The sequence below is a fragment of the Chiloscyllium plagiosum genome, unplaced genomic scaffold, assembly GCF_037043375.1.
Source record: "Chiloscyllium plagiosum isolate Xiang-an unplaced genomic scaffold, Cpla_swu_hap1 HiC_scaffold_22, whole genome shotgun sequence".
NCBI lineage: Eukaryota > Metazoa > Chordata > Chondrichthyes > Orectolobiformes > Hemiscylliidae > Chiloscyllium > Chiloscyllium plagiosum.
Genome location: NW_028270160.1, coordinates 39199798 through 39223682, shown reverse-complemented (window position 1 = coordinate 39223682; position 23885 = coordinate 39199798). Strand labels below are relative to the sequence as shown.

Sequence of the window (23885 nt, the reverse complement as noted above, 5' to 3'; positions counted from 1 at the left end):
ATGACAAGGATTATGATTGACACATGCATTACCCTGAAGAGGCTTAACAGGATAAACACAGAGAGCTGTTTTCTTCTAGAACATAGAACATAGAACATAGAAGAATACAGCACAGTACAGGCCCTTTGTCCCTCGATGTTACGCCGATCCAAGCTCACCTAACCTACACTAGCCCACTATCCTCCATATGCCTATCCAATGCCCGCTTAAATGCCCATAAAGAGGGAGAGTCCACCACTGCTACTGGCAGGGCATTCCATAAACTCACGGCTCGCTGAGTAAAGAACCTACCCCTAACATCTGTCCTATACCTACCACCCCTTAATTTAAAGCTATGCCCCCTCGTAATAGCTGACTCCATACGTGGAAAAAGGTTCTCACGGTCAACCCTATCTAAACCCCTAATCATCTTGTACACCTCTATCAAGTCACCCTGAAACCTTCTTTTCTCCAATGAAAACAACCCCAAGTGCCTCAGCCTTTTCTCATACGATCTTCCTACCATACCAGGCAACATCCTGGTAAACCTCCTCCGCACCCGTTCCAGTGCATCCACATCCTTCCTATAGTATGGCGACCAAAACTGCACACAATACTCCAGATGCGGCCGCACCAGAATCTTGTACAACTGCAACATGACCTCAGGACTCCGGAACTCAATTCCTCTACCAATAAAAGCCAGTACGCCATATGCCTTCTTCACCGCACCATTTACCTGGGTGGCAACTTTCAAAGATCTGTGTACATGGACACCAAGATCCCTCTGCTCATCCACACTACCAAGTATCCGACCATTAGCCCAATACCCCATCTTTTTGTTACCAAAGTGAATCACCTCATACTTAGCTACATTGAACTCCATTTGCCACTTTCTGCCCAGTTCTGCAGCTTATCTATATCCCGCTGTAACCTGCCACATCCTTCCTCACTGTCAACAACTCCTCTGACTTTCGTATCATCCGCAAACTTGCTCACCCAACCTTCTAGGCCCTCCTCCAGGTCATTTATAAAAATGACAAACAGCAATGGTCCCAAAACAGATCCTTGAGGAACACCGCTAGTAACGGCACTCCAAGATGAACCTTTACCATCAACTACTACCCTCTGTATTCTTCCAGCCAGCCAATTCCCAATCCAAACCTCCAACTCACCCTCAATGCCATACCTCCGTATTTTTTGAAGTAGGAGAAAGTGAGGTCTGCAGATACTGGAGATCAGAGCTGAAAATGTGTTGCTGGAAAAGCGCAGCAGGTCAGGCAGCATCCAGGGAACAGGAGAATCGACATTTCGGGCATAAGCCCTTCTTCAGGAATGAAGGGCTTATGCCCGAAACGTCGATTCTCCTGTTCCCTGGATGCTGCCTGACTTGCTGCGCTTTTCCAGCAACACATTTTCAGCTATTATTTGAAGTAGCCTACCATGGGGAACCTTATCAAACGCCTTACTTAAATCCATATACACCACATCTACCGCTTTCCCCTCGTCCACCTCCTTAGTCACCTTCTCAAAGAATTCAATAAGGTTTGTGAGGCATGACCTGCCCTTCACAAAACCATATTGACTATCCTTGATCACATTATTCCTATCCAGATGTTCATAAATTCTATCCCTTACAATTCTCTCTAAGACTTTGCCCACAACAGAAGTGAGACTCACCGGCCTATAGTTACGAGGGTTATCCCTACTCCCCTTCTTGAACAAGGGAACCACATTTGCTAGCCTCCAGTCTTCTGGCACTACTCCTGTAGACAACGAGGACAGAAAAATCAAGGCCAATGGCTTTGCAATCTCCTCCCTTGCTTCCCAGAGAATCCTAGGATAAATGCCATCAGGCCCAGGGGACTTATCTATTTTCACCCTTTCCAGAATTTCCAACACCTCTTCCCTACATACCTCAAAGTCATTCATTCTACTTATTTGTGACTCAGTATTCACATCGGCAACAATGTCCTGTTCCTGAGTGAATACTGACGAAAAGTATTCATTCAGTGTCTCCCCAATCTCTTCAGCCTCCACACGCAACTTCCCACTACTATCCTTGACTGGACCTATTCCTACCCGAGTCATTCTTTTATTCCTGACATACCTATAGAAAGCCTTAGGGTTTTCCCTAATCCTACCAACTAAGGACCTTTCATGTCCCCTCCTTGCTGCTCTTAGCTCTCTCTTCAGGTCCTTCCTGGCTACCTTATAACTTTCAATCGCCCCTACTGAACCTTCACGCCTCATCTTTACATAGGCCGCCCTCTTCCATTTAACAAGGGATTCCAATTCCTTATTAAACCACGGCTCCCTCACACGACCCTTTCCTCCCTGCCTGACAGGTACATACTTATCAAGGACACTCAATAGTTGCTCCTTGAACAAGCTCCACATATCAATTACGCCCTTGCCTTGAAGCCTACTTTTCCAAGCCACGCATCCTAAGTCATGCCTCACCGCATCATAATTTCCCTGCCACCAGCTATAACTCTTGCCCTGCAGTGCACACTTATCCCTCTCCATCACTAGAGTAAAAGTCACCGAATTGTGGTCACTGTCCCCAAAGTGCTCACCTACCTCTAATTCTAACACATGGTCTGGTTCGTTACCAAGAACCAAAGTGGGCGGCACGGTGGCTCAGTGGTTAGCATTGCTGCCTCACAGCGCCAGAGACCCGGGTTCAATTCCCGCCTCAGGCGACTCTCTGTGTGGAGTTTGCACGTTCTCCCCGTGTCTGCGTGGGTTTCCTCCAGGTGCTCTGGTTTCCTCCCACAGTCACAAAGATGTGCAGGTTAGGTGAATTGGCCAAGCTAAATTGCCCGTAGTGTTAGGTTAGGGGTAAATGTAGGGGTATGGGTGGGTTGCGCTTTGGCGGGTCGGTGTGGACTTGTTGGGCCGAAGGGCCTGTTTCCACACTGTTATGTAATCTAATCTAATCAAATCCAGTATGGCCTCACCTCTTGTTGGCCTATCTACATATTGTGTCAGGAAACCCTCCTGCACACATTGGACAAACACCGACCCATCTAACGAACTAGAGCTATAGCTTTCCCAATCAATATCAGGAAAGTTTAAGTCCCCCATAACAACCACCCTATTACTTTCACTCTTTTCCTGAATCATCCTCACAATCCTTTCTTCTACGTTTCTAGGACTATTAGGAGGCCTGTAAAAAACTCCTAACAGGGTGACCTCACCTTTCCTATTCCTAACCTCAGCCCAAACTACCTCAATTGGCGAGTCTTCATCCATCGTCCTTTCCACCACTGTAATAGGATCTTTGACAAGCAATGCAACACCTCCCCCTCTTTTACCCCCACCTCTGACCCTACTAAAACATTTAAACCCTGGAACCTGCAACAGCCAATCCTGTCCCTATTCTACCCATGTCTCCGTAATAGCCACAACATCGACGTCCCAGGTACCAACCCACGCTGCAAGTTCACCTACCTTATTTCGTATACTTCTTGCATTGAAGTATACACTCTTCAAGCCACTTTCCTGTTTACAGGCACCCTCCTTTGAGATTGATGCCATGTTCCTAACCTCCCTATACTCCAGGTCCTGCACCCTAAAGCTACAGTCTAGGTTCCCATGCCCCTGCAGAGTTAGTTTAAACCCCCCCCAAGAGCACAAGCAAACCTCCCGCCAAGGATACTGGTGCCCCTCAGGTTCAGGTGTAGACCATCTGTTTATAGAGGTCCCACCTTCCCCAGAAAGAACCCCAGTTATCCAAATACCAGAATCCCTCCCTCCTGCACCATCCCTGTAGCCACGCATTTAACTGTTCTCTTAGTTATCACAGGGGCATAGTTTCAGGATAAGGACGGATCATTCAAGACTGAGATAATAAAACAAATCTTCACAAATAGGGTTGTGAATTTTTGAAATCCTTTACCTCAGCAGTCTGTGGAATGCTCTACTGTTGAAAATACTTGAAGTTGAGATCATCAGCATTGCAAAGCACTAAGGGATATGAGGAGTGGGCAGGAAAGTAGCGCTGAAGTGAAAGATCAGCCACAATCACATTCATTCAAGGAGCAGGCTAGAATGGGCAATCTGATTCACTCCTACTCCTATTGCCTTTGATATTATGATGTTGCAGGAGATGGTTCTCACAGTTGGATCCCAACAATCCAAGGTCTTTCTGAAGACTCCTTATGTGGAAGCTTGGATATCATACAAAAGTTTCCAAATGCCCTCCTCCACTAGATAAGGCGGCACAGTGGCTCAGTGGTTAGTACTGCTGCTTCACAGCACCAGGGTCCCAGGTTCGATTTCAGCCTCGGGCGACTGTCTGTGTGGAGTTTGCACATTCTCCCCGTATCTGTGTGGGTTTCCTCTGGGTGCTCCAGCTTCCTCCCACAGTCCAAAGATGTGCAGGTCAGGTGAATTGGCCATGCTAAATTGCCCGTAGTGCTAGGTGCATTAGTCAGAGGGAAATGGGTCTTTGGGTGGGTTACTCTTTGGAGGGTTGGTGTGGACTGGTTGGGCTGAAGGGCCTGTTTCCACACCGTAGGGAATCTAATTATACATGGAGGCCTGCTCAGTGAAGTGAGGATGTAGTTGGTTTAATATATTTCCAGTGACTTCACCTTTCTATTCAGTTTTATTTGGTTGCCTTCTTGCATGAGATTGGCAACTTGCTGATGCTGGAAATTAAGTCTCAGGTCATCCTGAGATGAGCGCTGCAATGAAAACTGCTTGTTTCTATTGTCATGATTGGATAGAACCAAGAAAGACCCATTTAAAAAGGCAATCAGAAGATGACTTTGGGGGAATGGGATGGTCAAGTGCCAAGAAAATTGAAATTTACCCTTTTTTCCACTTTCTAAGACACAGTGAGCAAATGTTTAACTTCCCCTCGGAGCAGATTGGCAGACAAGCATAAAGTTGGGTCTGATTCTATAGGCCTCACCCAGCCCTTTCATGTGGCTGGTGGAGAAGTTTGAAACCTGATATACCCCAAACCTCCAGCTATTGGTGGGAAAGGAGGAGGCTCTTCCTTTATCAGTCCCCTGGGGTCAGAGACCTTTCCCCACAATCCAGGTTTATCTTCTTTTTCTAGCTGACGTCATGTCATTCTATCCTCAGCCCCCCTCCCCTTCCCCATTCCCCCACTCCCTTCAGAGGCACACTCTATCCCAGCCTGGTCATCAAATCTCTTTAACTTTTCTTCTTGTTCAGCTCCAGCAGTGATCTTCACTGGCAAGGGGATGGAGTCAGGGTACAGCCACTGCTCTCAGTAGAACTAATGGGAGCAGAGAGAGTAACCAGTCGTTAGATTGACCAGTTTCAAATGGTGAAATATGCTTTCTCAGTTGGTGGTGGGTGAGAGGTGCTTGGAGGAAGTGTCAGCTGAGCCACTTAATGACCTCCCATGGGCCACTTGCTGGAGCTTGACATCAACTGGTTGTCTGGTTAAGGGGTTGAAGAGAGAATCCCCAGTCTCTGAAACACCCCCAAAACAAAAGTAAAATATTGTGGATGCTGCTAGAAATTGAAAAGACAGAAAAAAGGAACAGGCACATTCAATAGCATCAGTGAAGTGAAAACAGGGTTAACATTTAATATTGATGACTTTCTATCCTATATCTTTTGCTGACTTTCACAGAAGAGAATTCATGCAGAATATATAAGTCCACTGCTTACATGAACTATTCAATCTGACTCACGGCCAGAAATCTTTAGAACACACGTACACTGAAAGGTTTTATCTTCTTCAGTCCTTTGAAGATAGTGCAGTCAGTCAGTCATGATCAAAGCAACAACTGCACTGATTTCACTCATATTAATCACAATATCACAAAGAGCCCACAGAAAGATGAATATTCCTTGACCAGAATCCAGTTGGTTAAGCCCATCAGTGACTGCAGCAAGTTGACTTGAAACATCACTTGGCTATTTTCATACATATCGCTAGGTATTATTGGCATAAAATACATAAAAGTCTGACATTGTACATGACCAAAGCCTTTGTAAACAATACCTGATTGTACACTGAATGACAGGGAACAATTTACAAAGCAACCTTCCTCTAACACTGTCACATCACAGGAACTGGAACAAAATCAACTGCTTTTCCTTTGATGCAGAGATAAAAGACAGCCAATTCAAAGCTATTCGAAGCAAAAATAAACCAAGACAAATTTTACAACTTGAGACAATATGCAATCCATGTGTAATGGATGACATAAATAGACAACATTTGGTATTCAGCATGTCACAGCCACGGCATGACTGAACTTTACTTGACTGATACAAGTTTTGGTTTGAAAAGTGTGGACCTTTCAACTCTGATCTCCAGCATCTGCAGTCCTCACTTTCTCCGGATACATGTTTTGGGCCTGGCTTTGAGATGCTCTTCTGTTCAGCAACGGGCATATTTGAAACATTTGCAGAATCATTTCTAGACTGCCCAATATCCAACATGCAATATCAAAACCTAGGGATTTTAAAACTTCCTTCAATTAATGAAGAAAACCAAGATGAATTCCAACATTGATATAAGGTCTAACTCATCTGAGTCTAAGGTAGTCTCTGCACTCAAATGTGTCACTAAGATCTATATAGAAATGAATTTGGAATGAGTTAACTGGCTCTTGGTTGTCTCTATTTGAAGTAAACAATGAGTTAAGGTATTCCACAAACTGGCTGTTCTAGCGTGCAGATATCTGATGAATAATTATAGCATCATTTAAAGTCAACATAGCATGAATAATTCCTAAATCTTTTCTGTGATGCAAGAAAAAAAACAAATATCTTGAGATGTATATATACTATATGCATAAATATCATATAAGTTTACATTTTAGCTCATTTACAAAACATTGACTAAGCTCTTTTCAGAGTTTATTATGGTCCACTGCTCTCCTCTCTGGTGTTTTTATTTAAGCATTTGTTTTTCAAGACATGTAATAGTCCCATCTTTGAGGCACATTATATCTGTATTATTACAAACAAAACTTGCCTTAATATATCTTTCAATTATTAGCATGAGCTGTTATTATGAACACACTCTGAGTTGAATCTTTTTCTCTGGCTAAGTATGGGTTATATTGGGCTTTTGTGGAACATTTTTAGCCACAAGGCATAGCAGAATTTCTCACTCATCTCATCATCTACCTACCCCACTCCTATGACATCCCTCTTGTCTCATTCTAGCCCCATTTTACCACATGGCATTCCAGGAACAACTTGGCTCTGAATGGACATCTACTGAAAGACCACCAACCCTGGTGCCAAAGCTATTTTTAAAAACCCTCTGTCCAACTGGACAAGCACCAGCATTCTGAAGTTTCCATTTCAATTTGACAGATTCTGCAGTGGCTGATAATAAAATGCAGACTCTGCAACATGTTATGGTAGATGCTAGTTGAGAGGTCAGGCAAATGAGATAGCTGCCACTCTCTCTAATGTTTTGATTGTGCCTCTGTCTACTCCCAAAGAAGTCTCATGGTGCATTCAGTGTCTTCCTTGGATGACAAGAGAAGAGGAGCTTCTCGTCAAGAGGAAGGAGGAAGCTTACTTAAGGTTGAGGAGGCAAGGATCTGGCACACCTTTAGAGGTTTACAGGGTAACTAGGAAAGAACTCAAAAATGGACTGAGGAGAGCGATGAAGGGGCACAATAAAGCCTTGGTTGGAAGGATTAGGGAAAACCCAAAGACATTCTACACTTACGTGAGGTATAAGAGAATGATCAGAGAGAGGGTAGGGCCGATCAGGGATAGTGGAGGGAACTTGTGCCTGGAGTCTGAAGAAGTAGGGGAGGCCCTAAATGAGTTTTTGCTTCAGTATTCACTAGACAGAGGGACCATATTGATAGTGAGAACATTGTGGAGCAGGTTAATAGGCTTGATCTGATTGATATTAGGAAAGTAGGTGTATGGAAATTCAAGGAAGCATCAAGATTCATAAGTCCTCATGGCCGGACCAGATATGTCCAAGGTTATTACGGGAAGCGAGGAATGAGATTGCTGCATCTCTGGTAATGAACTTTGCATCCTCGCTCTCCACGAGAGTAGTACTGGCTGATTGGAGGGAGGCAAATGTTGTTCCTCTGTTCAAGAAAGGGAATAGGGAAATCCCTGGGAATTACAGACCAGTCAGTCTGATGTCTGTGGTAAGCAAGGTATTGGAAAGGATTCTGAGAGATAGGATTTATGACTATTTGGAAAAACATTGTTTGATTAAAGATAGTCAGCATGACTTTGTGAGAGGCAGGTTATGCCTCACAAGCCTTACTTTGAGGATGTGACAAGATAAGTTGATGAAAATCGAGCAGTGAATGTGGTGTATTTGGATTTCTGTCAGGCATTTGATGAGGTTCCCCACAGTAGGCTCATTCAGAAAGTTAGGAGGTATGGGATACATGGGAATTTGGCTGTCTGGATACAGAATTAGCTGGCTGATAGAAGTCAGCGAGCGGGAGTGAATGAAAAGTATTCTGCCTGGAGATTGGTGACCAGTGTGGTCCCACATGGATCTGTTCTTGGGCCTTTGCTCTTTGTATTTTTATAAATGACTTGCATGAAGAAGTGGAAGGTTAGGTTAGTACATTTGCCAATGACACAAAGGTCGGTGATGTTGTAGAAACTGTCGAGGCTGTTGCAGGTTGCAACAAGACAGTGACAGGATGCAGAACTGGGCTGAGAAGTGGCAGATGGAGTTTAACCTGGATAAGTGCAAAGTGATTCATTTTGGAAGGGCAAATGTGAATGCTGAATACAGGGGTAAAGACAGAATTCTTGGCAGTGTCAAGGAACAGTGGGATCTTGGGATCCACGTACATAGATCCCTCAAAGTTACCACATACGTAGACAGGGTTGTTAAGTAGGCTTGTGGTGTTTTGGCTTTCATCAACAGGAGGATTGAGTTTAAGAGCTGCGAGGTTTTGCCACAGCTCTATAAAACCCTGGTTAGATTAGATTGCTTACAGTGTGGAAACAGGCCCTTCAGCCCAACAAGTCCACACCGACCCTCTGAAGGGCAACCCACCCAGACCCATTCCCCTACATTTACCCCTTCACCTAACACTATGGGGCAATTTAGCATGGCCAATTCACCTAACCTGCACATTTTTGGACTGTGGGAGGAATCCGGAACACCCGGAGGAAACCCACGCAGACACGGGGAGAATGTGCAAACTCCACTCAGACAGTTGCCTTAGGTGGGAATTGAACCCGGATCTCTGGTGCTGTGAGATAGCAGTGCTAACCACTGTGCCACCACACTTGGAATATTGTGTCCAGTTCTGGTCTCCTCATTATAGGAAGGATAAAGATGCTTTAGAGAGAGTGCAGAGGAGATTTACCAGGATGCTGCCTGGATGGGAGGGCATGTCTTATGAAGAGAGGTTGAGTGAGCTAGGAGAGATGAAGGAAGAGAGGTGACATGATAGTGGCGTACAAGCTAATGAGAGGCATGGATAGAGTAGATAGCCAGAGACCTTTCCCAGGGCAGAAATGGCTGTCAAGAAGGGTCATAATTTTAAGGTGATTGGAGGAAGGGATAAGGGAGATGTCAGAGATTGGTTCTTTACGCAGAGAATGGTGGATGCGTAGAATGCACTGCCAGCGATGGTCGTAGAGTCAGTGACATTCGGGACATTTAAGCAACTGCTGGACAAGCACATGGACGGCAGAAAATTGAGGGGTGTGTAGGTTAGGTTGATCTTAGATTAAGATAAATGCTCGGCACAACATCGTGGGCCGAAGGGTCTGTACTGTGTTGTACTGTTCTATGTACTCAAATAATGATACTCCATTTTGATTGGTTGCAACTCAAGGATTCCCATGATTCAAGGGGGAATGTTTGGTCACTTCTGAGAGGTTTTGAGGATACCCATGCAGTTCTCTGCTGTCCTTTGGGAATTTCCTACTATTACTGAGTTCTGAGTGGTATGGTTGCTTCGGGGGTCTGATGCCAGGCAAACAACAATAGGTATTGTCAAGCAGGAATGTTCTTGAGTGCTTGACTTTGCATGCGTGAATTAATGCATAATGCTCTGGGTATAATATTTTTCTTGCACTCCTGTCTGAACAAGTGAAACCAAAAAAAAAACACACTGGAGGTATGAACAATGCAGAACAGCAATATCTTAAACTTTGCCCTCATTAAGTGACCAATTGATAAATGTCTCATTGATGTTACTGCAGCTCTTCAGTTGTGAGTCAGCAGCTCTGGAACTTCAATTTACAACAGACATTCAACAAGCTGTCCTTGTCAGTAAGTGTTAATTGCCTTGAGAGAATAGGTGGCAGTGTTCATTATGAAAGGCTTGAATAAGTTTACAAACACTCAAGCTTCAATTCACCCAACTTGAAATCATTTGAGATTTACACTGCAAGCAAAGCATTTTGAAATGGCCTCTCTATGGATGAGTTATGCTGAGGGGTGAGGCTGGGTCACATTGAGAGGTGAGGGAGGATCATGATGAGGGGTGAGGATGAGTCATGTTGAAGGTGTTTGAGGAGCATTCATAATCTTCAATAAAAGATAAAACAGAATAGTGTCATTTTTACAGCACTTTATGAGTTTGATGTTGCTTTGATAATAGTATTGTACATCATATATGATCAGTTGGAAGCACTCATGGACTGAATTATACCTCATTTCATATTTAGTAATGAAGTTGTCAGTGCTCTATACCAACACAGCCTTAAAACAAAATACCTTGATTATACAACCATATTACCACAACAAAATAAATCTCCCTTCTGGCAGATATTGTACTGATGTAGCAGGAAAATAAATTGTCAGCAGTGCATCTCCAACACTGAATGAATAATCCAACCTGACCCTGAACTCATATCCAAGATTTGGACGTGGTTACACTCTGCTTCACTTCCAGCCAATGAGCTGTTTATCACTTTCAACTGTGTACACATTATTCTCTGCATTAAAAACATTTGTTCTTATTTTAGGTGCTGCCTAGGCAATCAATCAATACTCGGTCCAAAAGTCAGATCGGATAACTTGTAATTTGCGGAAAAGATTTACAAGACTGTTGCCGAGGTTGGAGGTTTTGAGCTATAGGGAGAGGCTGAGGCATTTTTCCTGGAACATTGGAGGCTGAGGGGTGACCTTACAGAGGTTTGTAAAATCATGAGGGGCATTGATAAGGTGAATAGCCAAGGTTTTTTTTTCCCAGAGTAGGGGAATCCAAAACCAGGGAGCATAGTTTTAAGATGAGGGGGAAAAGATAGAAAAGGGACCTAAGGTGCAATTCTTTCACACAGAGGGTTGTGTGTAGATGGAATGAGCTGCCAGACGGAATGGTGGAGGCTGGTACAATTACAGCATTTAAAAGGCATCTGGATGGGTATAAGAATGGAAAGGAGTTAAAGGGATAAGGGGCAAATGCTGTCAAATGGGACTAGATTTATTAGGTCGATACAGACAAGTTGGAACTAAGGGTCTGTTCCGTTCTGTATATCTCTATAAATTGTGTAACTTCTCAGGCTCAATGGTAGCTTGACTAGTTAGTGTGAAGTGGCAAAGAACAAATCATCCCTCATTTTTATCTCTCTGTGTTATAAGCATTATCTGTCTTCTACCTTATACTTTCTTTGGTTGGGTTTTGGCACAGGAAACCACAGTCTCTCTCTTTTTTGCATGCATCAAATGGAAATCAAGTAATCAATGCTGGCAATTTGCACATTCCCCTAGAAATCTGGTAGAACTTTGACATATTTTGATGTACTAAACATTTGATATAGTTGACAGCATGATCACTCTCACTGATGACTGGAATTACATGTATCCACCATGTTGGAATACACAATAAAAGCATGTGCATTGTAAGTGCTTGAAACAGGCCTTAAACCCTTTTGCATATTGATGTAAAGGGTTCATCACCCGCTTGAGGCGCCAACAGCAATATTAGGTTGCATTGAAGTACCTGTTGCCAGTCTTGGCTGCATTCCAGAAAACCAGGTCTAAGTGCAATTTCAAAGGAGACTCTTTAGACCAACAGCAAAAAGAGAAATTAGTTTTAAAAAAACGGCATACCTGAATTTGGCGCGAAAGAGAACCGGCTACCACTTACACCCCTTTGGCCCAGTGATCATGATCTCTTCTAAGCAATCTCAAACTTCCCCAACACAATCACCTGGCTCTTGTTGCCCCCATCATCCATTCCTGCTAAGGAGCGTTTCGGGCTACTGCTGACAAACAGTGGCATGATCTTCATGGCTTCCTTGCTCCTGAGCTTTGTGTGGATCCCCATTAGCTGTCTGCGAATTGCTGACTGGATGACAATGAAACCCAGAAGTCGATATGAGCTGAACTCAGACCTGTCCATTGAGGCTCAGGGGTTTTCTGCGTTCTCTCAGCATGCCCATTTTTTCGGTGCAACTGAATTTATTTTGGCAGCACAAAAATGATATGCAGATGCTGAACTGCTCCAAACAACATGCATTAATGCTGCTGATACTTACATGTCGCCAGTTCTATTTTCCGCTTATGAGGAGGGTCTTGAATAATTTTGCTAATATCACCTCGACCTTCAAGTTCCACAGGTTTTTCCCAGACTGACAGTTGTATTGAGGGGTTGAAGAAAAACACACGGTCATCCCCAGTCCAGACTACACACCTGTGCATACAAGAAATTGTACTGATAAATAATAGACAGATTTATAAGAAATTATATTGATAAAATATTACCAAAGAGATCATACTTTTGATTTCACTGAATGACTCCAGTAAGGTAAATAATTTATCAAAATATAAAGTGCAAGTGAGTATTATGCGTTTTTAGTTCATGTTGAAAATATCGTTTGATTGCATCAGTTTAAGTCAGAGCCTATAAGAGCAATGATTCTGGCATTGGTGACAGAGTAATATGAGATTAAATCACAAAACAACACAATTTAAGTATCCAAAGAAAATTTGCATTTAACAAAATAGGCGTTAGACCTGTTTACAATTTATTTCAACTCAATAATGCTCTTTATTTGTTCTGACAATGCTGCAGTATTTAACACGCATAATCTCGAAGCATAAATTGTGCTGCAAATAGCTTTAAAAGTTGTCATAATTGAAAAGAATATATGTAACAAGAGTCTGATCACGTTATCATTCTGATTTTTTTCATCTCCTCACTCGAAATGAAACATAAATCTCTCTTCAGATCTTTTTACATCACAATCATTCTAAAGTTGAAAGTACAAACATAAAACTGTCTCATTTGTCAGGATGATGTTATAGCCCCCAAATTTAACTGCAGCTGCTCAAAGTGAATGGGGCAGGTCAGGATCGGCTGCCATTGTCACACAGCATTTTCCCTTCTGTTGGAATTCTGCATGGAATTCTTTAGCAGTAAGAATGTTCACTTGGGAAATGGATCCATGGGTAGGTGATGGGGAGGGTCAGAAGAGCAGGGCGGGCCCAGAATAGACGAACATGAGAAAAGATAAATATAGGGGCCACAAAAATCTTCATCAAAAACAAACAGATGCTATTCATTTTTTTCTCAGTAGTGACCTCTTTAAGAATGTCTGGTTAGACAACTCAGTATTTCTCACAATTAGGTGCTCCAAACTATCAGGATGCTTAACTTGACACAAACGAGAAAGAGATACGGAGAGAAAGGGAGATACTGAAAGAGTAAGAGACACCAATACAGAGGTAATAATGGCTACACACTAAATAACTTCATCCATTATGTTATGTAAGCATGGATTTTGGTTCCAGCCAAAAATGAAGGAGGGATAGGAAACAGTCAATAGTGCAGAGATAGAAGAGTGTAGTGGTGATCGGTTAGTGCAATAGAAATGAAGAATGTAGCTGAGTTCAATATCGAATTGATGCCAATGTTAATCAAACTAAGCCAGAGCAGAAAGTAAGAGTTTACTGATATACTGAGAAGCAAAAACTTATAGGGTAGGATAGAAACAAAAGTAGGCCACCAAGCCATGCCTGCCACTCAATTTAACCATCACCGATTACCTTTTACCCATCCCTATATCCCTTTACATTGCAGATAGGAACAGGAGACGGCATTCAGCCCATCAGATCTACCCTGTTATTCAATACGATCATTGCAGATTTAACACTGAGGACAGGAAAACTTGTCTTTTTGTCAACAATATGAAGATTTGCCTCAGCAATAAATGATGCATAGCTTGGAAGCCATAGTGTTGGGCATGAAGTTAATATCAGTGGCCGAGGGATAGGTTTGGACTGGATGATTATAAATGCACAAGTAAAATCTATGCAATTAAGTTATTACTGACAGAGGCATCAATTACAGTCTATCCCTAATTATCCTTGAGAAAATGATGGTTTAATTGCTGCAGTGTGTGTGTGATAGAAGTCCTCCATCAGTCCTGATAGATGTGGAGATCTGGAAGTTTGGTCCAGCAATCAATCTCCAAGCCAGGAAGCAGTGAGATAGAGCATGGATCTTGGAGATACCGTCAAAGAGTTGCAAGTTCCTGCAGTGCATCTTGTCGTTGATATGTTCTGTGGCCACAGTGATGAGGTGGAGGGATGAGTCTTTAAGGATTAGGATGGATGTGCCAGTCAAATGGGCTGTTACACATTGTGTGGTCATAAGCTTCTTGAGTGTGGTTAGAACAGCAGTAAGCCAGGTAAGGACAAATGGTGGGCAGAAGAGCACGGTTGTATGTAGTGAGCAGGGTGTGATATAAACTAAGCGATTGTATGTAGAGAACAGGGAACTGTGTAGTCTGTACAATGTCCCTGCTTTCTACATACAACGGTGTTGTGAGCACAATGTCCCTGCTCTCTACATACAACTGCATTGTCTGTACAACACTCATCGACAGCTATGATTGATTCTTCAACTCAGTCAGGACCATTTGTGATCTAAGAACCCAAGAACTCAATCCACCGAAAGTCAGAATGGAATGAGACTCAAAGACAGAGGGGTAGTGAGCCTTTCAGAATCTCCTCCACCCATTCTTAGTTTTTGATGTCAGTGCACTCGATCAGAGCATGCTACCTGCCACCACCTTAGCACAACCCAATATGAAGCTGAAAGGCCATAATACAGGTGAGAACCAACAAGGCTACCACTTCAGATGGCAGCATCTGTGAAGAGAAGGCAGGTCAATGTTTCAAGTCCAGTGATCTTTCTCCATACAAAGCTCCATACCAACTCACTTTTCCACCATCTTTGCCGCAACACTCCACACCATATCAGTGAAAATCCGCATGGGAGTGGAGGTTCTCCACAGAATGAGTGGGAAAATATTCAACCTGTTCAGAAGCAAGAGCACCTGAACCTCTGTTGTTGAGCTGCAACTGAAAGATGGTGCTTCCATATGAGCACTATCAGAGGACAATCCCAAACAAAATACTAAAATATGGCTTGCATACATGACTACTTCTGCCTCATCTAGAGGGAAAAGATCATACCAAAGGATAACTAAGATGTTGTTAATTCTGACCATCCTCAAGGAAGGATGATTGCAGTCACCATAGAGGAGTACTCTGCTGTCCGCCACAGGAAGATCACTGTAAATATCCCCCTTAATCACCTCCTCCACGCTGCTGAAAAGGTCCTCTCAGATCACAATGCAGGCTCCGGGCATCAAAAGGCACAGGTGACATGATTTTCAAAACATGACAAATGAAACAAGAGTACAGAGAGCAGCAATATCACTAAATGTCCATCTTTGACCTGAGAAAGGCCTTTGACTGGCAAACAGGAGGACCTAGGGAGTGCCTTCCTCAAACTTACTTGTCCCCAGAAATCCATCATGACCCTCTGCATGACATGCAAGCTGTGATCTACACCTCACAGACCCAAGACATGAGCAAGCTAGAGTCAAAGAAGAAGTAAACAAAGAATTGCAGATGCTGGAGATCTGAAACACAAATAGAAGTTGCTGGAGAAACTCAGCAGGACTGGTAGCATCTGCGAAGAGAAGACAGGTTAACGTTTCAAGTCCAGTGATCCTTCTCCATACAAAGCTCTGTCATGGCACCAACTCACTTTTCCACCATCTTTGCCGCAACACTCCACGCCATATCAGTGAAAATTCCCATGGGAGTGGAGGTTCTCCACAGAATCAGTAGGAAAATATTCAACCTATCCAAAACCAAGAGCACTTGAATTTCTGTTGTTGAGCTGCAACTTACAGACGGCGCTTTCATATGAGCACACTCAGAGGACAAGCTCCAGCCTCTCACTGTGGTGGACCTTAGGAGGCAAAGGAGAGAATGGTCTAACCATACAGAAGTCAAAAGCCCTTCACTAACCAACTCCCACTGCACAGGTGTGCACCCCCCCCCCCCAAAAAAGATCTACAATTAGCCACTGGACAATGTGGATCAATTCCCCTACTTTGGGAACCTTCTGTTGTGAGGGAAGATATCAATGAATAAAATCAACATCACCTCTAGTGTGCCAGTGCAGCATTTGGCTGTCTGAGGATCAAAGTCATTTGATTAAGAATGCCTTGAAACTGCACGACATGCATGTGACTTGTCCCTTAGCAGTCATTCATGAATTGAAACCCTGAAGGCACTGTTTTAAAGTACTTTTGCAAAAGAAGCAAATATGAGATGAGAACCTGGAAGTGTCGTGGAGGCAATTTCAGTTGAGGCATTGGATGATTATTTCAAATGAATTGATGTGCAAGGTTGCAGGAAAAGGACATGAAATTGGTACTAAGATATGATGCTTAGAGATCTGGTGCAGTCACAATGGATCACATGGCCTCTTGCTGCACCATAATAATTCTATAATTCACTGCGATTAGTGGAAATTGAAAATAGGTTGTATTGATAGTGGCACAGATATTATTATGTGTTATTGTGGTGCAGGAGCAGTAAGCAAAGCTGCTACAAGTGATTCTCTGTGACAGAGAATAGACTAAAAGGAGGTAATGGGTTTAGAAAATAGAGTACTGACAGTGAAGATGAAGACCGAGTTGATGTCTTGGAGTTGAAATGAATAGTCGAGGGTATGATGCTGGAAAAGCACAGCAGGTCAGGCAGCATCCAAGGAGCAGGAGAATCAATGTTTCGGGCATAAGCCCTTCCTCAGGAAGCCCATTCCTAATGAAGGGCGTATGCCTGAAATGTCGATGCTCCTGCTCCTTGGATGCTGCCTGACTTGTTGTGCTTTTCCAGCACCATACTCTTGACTCTGATCTTCAGCATCTGGAGTCCTCACTTCCTTCCCCCATATGAAAATGATAGCATTTTTCCAGAGGATAGCTAGCACAGCGATAAGACATGAATAGTCGTAGGGATTGGGTAGTTGCAGACTATACCACAGGCTTGAAAGAATAGCTGGTGAGCTTCAAAAAGAGAGAAAAATAGAGTGAGGTGGTTGGGTATCAGGTGGAATGGGCAGTTGCATTGGGAGGGGGTACAAGACAAAATAGGAGAAAAAAGAAGAGAACTTATGATAGCGGTGATGAAATGGATGATGTAGATTTTGAAAGGAAATGTATTCTATCTCATATTTATTATTGTGGATATTGAAGATAAGGAATAATGTAGTAGGGAGATAGGGTGCAAAGGATGAACATAAACAGAAATTTGTGAATTGTTCCTGAATTGTTCTTGATTTCTGAAGGATCACAGAGTAACTCTCAGAGCACCTGGCAATGAAGGTCGAAAAGCATTTTTAAAATAATTTAGATGAAAATACATAATTTGATTGCAGGAAAGCAACACAAGTCATCCCTATCGACATCCGTTATAAAGTATGCAAAGGTGATCCTGTGAATTTATGAATTTTCCAACACACTCCTGCTGTAACTCCAGTGCAGTTCGGTGACATGGTAACAGACTATTTTGAGCTCCAGGGCCTGGGCTTTCCTTATATCAGAGCATGCATGGCAAAGCCTGTCTCTGCATGTTCCAAACAAGACCACTGACATCAGTGACCACATGACTCAGGTGCAGGTATGTGCACGTTTGGAAGTTTCATAGAATCCCTACAGTGTAGAAACAGGCGTTTCGGCCCAACAAGTCCACACTGACCCTCCGAAGAATATCCCACCCAAACTCACTCTCTATAACTCTACATTTACCCCTGACTAATGCACCTCGACTACACATCCCTGAACACTATGGGCAATTTAACATGGCCAATTCACCTGCACATCTTTGGCTTTTGGGAGGAAACCCACGCAGACACTGGGAGAATGTGCACACAAATAAACATCTGATGCTGGAATTGAACCTGAGTCCCTGGTGCTGTGAGGCAACAGTGCTAACCACTGAGCCACCATGCCACCTTCCATATCCTTTACCTAGCTATCTGGCTTGCTGAGTAAAACCAGGTATACAAGCTTCAACAATGGCAATTGTGGGTCAAACCTGGAATTAAGACTGTAATGGTGACAATGAAACTATTGTCAATTGCCAAACATCTGGTTCACTAATAACCTTCAGGGATGGAAATCTGCCATGTGACACCAGACTCACAGCAATGTGGTTGACTCTTAACTTCTTACAGAGAATAAATACTGGCCAAGCCAGCAATGCCCGCATCCCCATGAATGAATAAAACAAAATCTGAAAGTAAGATACTCAAAATAACCTGGACTTTAGAGTCATGGCAATGTAGGGTCATTCATCTGAACTCTGAACTCACTGGGGTCAGCATCAGAGATTTCAGAAGGAGCATGTGCCAGCACTTATTTTAGCAAATTGTTACTGAGTTTTGTTTTGCTCCTGATGTGTTGTTACATTGACCAACTGAATAGTTTTTGCTGATGCCTTTGGAGCCAAATCCTAGTCAAATTACTAGGTTTCTCGAGAGATAAACATAATGGGCAAAGCTGTGAAAAGAATGGAAGTAAATCTCTTTAAAAGAAAACATAATGTACTGGCTTTGGTGATCTGGGAGGGGTGAAAATTTGACACATTGATCCAGATTACATTCTGAAATATTACAGGATTGTGGCAGCGTCAGGGTGGTAAAATGTTTGTGCCCTGTGGTGAAAGTGTAGAGTGTATTATACCTTTAAGAGAGTTGAAAACCTAGCAAGGAATGACAAAGCACAGACAGTCTAAAACATTTTAACAATGTAACACTTGGTGAAAACAAATAGCAGCAGTTGGGTTGCCATAAAACAAAAACAAATTCAAATTTAGCCAATCAGTTGAAATTATGCCCCAAGATACAAAAATCCAAACAAATTTGATTTTAGTCTTTTGATAATATTAAAACCAGTGAAATGGTTTGATGTTTTGGGGTTTGAAATCAGACATTTTGAACAGTCAGGAGGAGAACTCGTAAAGACCAACAAATGTAGACAGCTAGCTGAAGAGGTCTTTGAAAGGTACTTGTCTGTGGGGAGTCTGTGTGGCATAACATCGAGGTTGACCTGGAGAGAATCTACAGAGGAAAATCTACAAAGGAGAATCAGCAAAGCTGACTGGTTTTGAAATGTGATTTTTAAAAAAATCTTAATCGGGATTTCTTTATCAGACTAGCAATGTAGAGTGGGAGGTGAAAGATAGGTTTAAGAGAAAGGAGTTGTAAATAATTGTTGGTTTTAATACTCTCTGTTGGATTTAAAGAATAAAGTTGTTAATATTTACTTTAAACAGTGACCTCTGGGATAATTCTTTGCCTCTGGGATTCTGGATAATCCAAGATGGAGGACGGGAAACATTTCTGGCTGTAACAGCTGCTCCTTTTTTAAGTGTTTTAGGTTCTGGAGGTGATTTCCTCGAATTCCAGGAGCAGCAATTACTGTTTTATATGCTGTTGCATTGTTTTGGAACTTTGGGAAATAAAAGTCAAAACAACAACAGTTTTAAAAGGGAGAACAGACAAAGGAAGCACATGGTGAGGTCAGTGAAAGAGAGAGAGAGAGAGAGAGAAAGAAACGGATACTGCCTTTGCTGTTTGAATTCATGTATCGCTGGACATTGGAGTGTGTCTGGGAAAATGAACAAACAGTGAAATTCACAACTGATCTTGGAGAACTGTTGGGTGTAGTTCACAGCACAGAATCAGATAAGTTAATTGTTCTTTTAAGTGTGGCCTGAAGAAAGTCTGCAGTAGTGAGTAGAGTGGGTTCTTTCTTGATTATATGTTCTTGGAGATATGTCTCTTGATTAAACTTAAAATATAAGCCATAACTATTAATTTAACATGGGGCAGTGTTTTGTATAGGAATTAGATGGTGTTATTTTCTGGGTCTGTAGATTGTGAAGGAGCAAAAATGGCCTTTAGTAGAGTGATTTTTACGTCTTGTCAGATGTGGGAGTTTAAAGAGAATTTAAGGGTTACTGCGGATTATATCTGCAATAAATTCTGGTGGTTGCCAATCTTATCAGACTGAATGGATCAGTTGGAGAGAATTTGCAACAGCAACAGTATGTGATGGATGGCAGTTATAGGAAGGGGGGGGAAGACTCAGATACAGTCATATAGATGGGTTAACTCCAGGAAGGGTAAGAGAGGTAGGCAGCCAGTACAGGAGTCTTTTATGGATATACCCATTTCAAACAAGTATGCTGTTTTGGAAAATGTAGGGGATGATGGATTCTCAGGGGAACATAGCACGAACAGCCAAGTTTCTGGTATTGTGACTGGCTCTAATGCAACGAGGGGTACGTCAGCTTCCAAGAAATCAATTGTGTGAGGGGATTCTCTATCTGAGGTACAGACAGACGTTTCTGTGGCCAGCAGCAAAAAAGCAGAATGGTGTGTTGTTTCCCTGGTGCCAGGATCAAGGATGTCTCAGAGAGGGTGCAGAATGTTCTCACGGGGGAGAAGAGCCAGCAAGAGGTCATTGTCCACATTAGAACCAATGACATAGGAAGGGAAGAGGATGAGATTCTGAAGGGAGATTACAGAGAGTTAGGCAAGAATTTAAAAAGGAGGTCCTCAAGAGTAGTAATATCTGGATTACTCCTGGTGCTACGAGCTAGTGAGGGCAGGAATAGGAGGATAGAATAGATGAATGCATGGCTGAGGAGCTGGTGTATGGGAGAAGGATTCACTTTTTTGCATCATTAGAATCTCTTTTGGGATAGAAGTGACCTGTACAAGAAGGACGGATTGCACCTAAATTGGAATGGGACTAATATACTGGTAGGGAGATTTGCTAGAACTGCTTGGGAGGATTTAAACTAGTAAGGTGGGGGGGTTGGGACCCAGGGAGATAGTGAGGAAAGAGATCAATCTGAGACTGATACAGTTGACAACAGAAGCGTGTCAAACAGTCAGGCCAGGCATAGACAAGGTAGGACTAATAAATTAAACTTCATCTATTTCAACGCAAGGGGCATAATAGGGAAGGCAGATGAACTCCGGGCATGGTTAGGATCATGGGACTGGGATATCATAGCAATTACAAAATCATGGCTCAGGGATTGGCAGAACTGGCAGCTGAATGTTCCAGGATACAAATGCTACAGGAAGGATAGAAAGGGAGGCAAGAGAGGAGGGGGAGTAGCATTTTTGATAAAGGATAGCATTACAGCTGTGCCGAGAGAGGATGTTCCTGGAAATACATCCAGGGAAGTTATTTGGGTAGAACTGAGAAATAAGAAAGGGATGATCACCTTATTGGAATTGTATTATAGACCCCCCAATAGTCAGAGGGAAATTGAGAAACAAACTTGTAAAGAGATCTCAGCTATCTGTAAGAATAATAGGGTGGTTATGGTAGGGAATTTTAACTTTCCAAACATCGAGTGGACTGCCATATTGTTAAGGGTTTAGATGGAGAGGAATTTGTTAAGTGTGTACAAGAAAGGTTTCTGATTCAGTATGCGGATGTACCTACTAGAGAAGGTGCAAAACTTGACCTACTCTTGGGAAATAAGGCAGGGCAAGTGACTGAGGTGTCAGTGAGGGAGCACTTTGGGGCCAGCAATTATAATTGTATTAGATTTAAAATAGTGATGGAGAAGGATAGACCAGATCTAAAAGCTGAAATTCTAAATTGATGAACTGTCGAAAGCTGATTGGGGGCAGATGTTCGCAGGTAAAGGGATGGCTGGAAAATGGGAAATCTTCAGAAATGAGATAATGAGAATCCAGAGACAGTATATTCCTGTTAGGGTGAAAGGAAAGGCTGGTAAGTATAGGAAATGCAAGATGTCTAAAGAAATTCAGGGCTTGGTTTAGAAAAAGAAGGAAGCATATGTAAGGTATAGACAGGATAGATCGAGTGAATCCTTAGAAGAGTATAAAGGAAGTAGGAGTACACTTAAGAGGGAAATCAGGACGGCAAAAAGGGGACATGAGATAACTTTGGCAGGTACAATTAAGGAGAATCCAAAGGGTTTTTACAAATACATTAAGGACAAAAGGGTAACCAGGGAGAGAATAGGGCCCCTCGAAGATCAGCAAGGCGGCCTTTGTAAGGAGCCGTAGAAAATGGGGGAGATACGAAACGAGTATTTTGCATCAGTGTTTACTGTGGAAAAGGATATAGAAGATATGGAATGCATGGAAATAGATGGTGACATCTTGCAAAATGTCCAGATTACAGAGGAGGATGTGCTGGATGTTTTGAAATGCATAAAGGTGGATAAATCCCCAGGACCTGATCAGGTGTATCCTAGAGCTCTGTGAGAAGCTAGAAAAGTGATTGCTGGGCCTCTTGCTGAGATATTTGTATCATCGATAGTCACAGGTGAGGTGCTGGAAGACTGGAGGTTGGCTAACATTGTGCCACTGTCTAAGAAGGGTGGTAAGGACAAACCTGCGAACTATAGACCAGTGAACCTGACCTCGGTGGTGGGCAAGTTGTTGGAGGGAATCCTGAGGGACAGGATGTACATGTATTTGGAAAGGTAAGGACTGATTAGGGATAGTCAACATGGCTTTAAGCGTGGAAAATCATGTCTCACAAACTTGATTGAGTTTTTTGAACAAGTAACAAAGAGGATTGATGAGGGCATGGCGGTAGATGTGATCTGTATGGACTTCAGTAAGGCATTTGACAAGGTTCCCCATAGGAGACTGATTAGCAAAGTTAGATCTCATGGAATACAGGGAGCACTAGCCATTTGGATACAGAACTGGTTCAAAGGTAGAAGACAGAGGGTGGTGGTAGAGGGTTGTTTTTCAGACTGGATGCCTGTGACCAGTGGAGTGCCACAAGAATCGGTGCTGGGCCCTCTACTTCTTGTCATTTACTTAAATTATTTGGATGCGAGCATAAGAGGTACAGTTAGCAAGTTTGCAGATGACACCAACATTGGAGGTGTAATGGACAGCGAAGAGGGTTACCTCAGATTACAACAGGATCTTGACCAGATGGGCCAATGGGCTGAGAAGTGGCAGATGGAGTTTAATTCAGATAAATGCGAGGTGCTGCATTTTGGGAAAGCTAATCTTAGCAGGACTTATACACTAAATGGTAAGGTCCTAGGGAGTGTTGCTGAACAAAGAGACCTTGGAGTGCAGGTTCATAGCTCTTTGAAAGTGGAGTTGCAGGTAGATAGGATAGTGAAGAAGGCATTTGGTATGCTTTCTTTTATTGGTCAGAGTATTGAGTACAGGAGTTGGGAGGTCATGTTGCAGCTGTACAGGACATTGGTTAGGACACTGTTGGAATATTGCATGGTCTCCTTCCTATCGGAAAGATGTTGTGAAACTTGAAATGGTTCAGAAAAGATTTACAAGGATGTTGCCAGGGTTGGAGGATTTGAACTACAGGAAGAAGTTGAACAGGCTGGGGCTGTTTTCCCTGGAGCATTGGAGGCTGAACGGTGGCTTTATAGAGGTTTACAAAATTTTGAGAGGCATGGATAGGATAAATAGACAAAGTCATTTCCCTGGGGTCGGTGAGTCCAGAACTAGAAGGCATAGGTTTAGGGTGAGAGGGGTAAGATATAAAAGAGAGTTAAGGGGCAACTTTTTCATGCAGAGGGTGGAATGATCTGCCAGAGGAAGTGGTGGAGGCTGGTACAATTGCAACATTTAAGAGGCATTTTGATG

General features: G+C 42.8%; 1 protein-coding gene across 2 annotated transcripts in view; it reads right to left on the bottom strand.

Annotated features, from left to right (window-relative positions):
- tcerg1l (transcription elongation regulator 1 like) overlaps positions 1-23885 on the bottom strand; it is a 773510-nt gene that overhangs the window by 219078 nt on the left and 530547 nt on the right. For both annotated transcript variants that reach the window (XM_043712591.2, XM_043712592.2), the window contains exon 9: positions 12424-12578. In XM_043712591.2, the coding sequence (XP_043568526.1) occupies positions 12424-12578 (155 nt within the window). The remainder of the gene's footprint in view (positions 1-12423; positions 12579-23885) is intronic.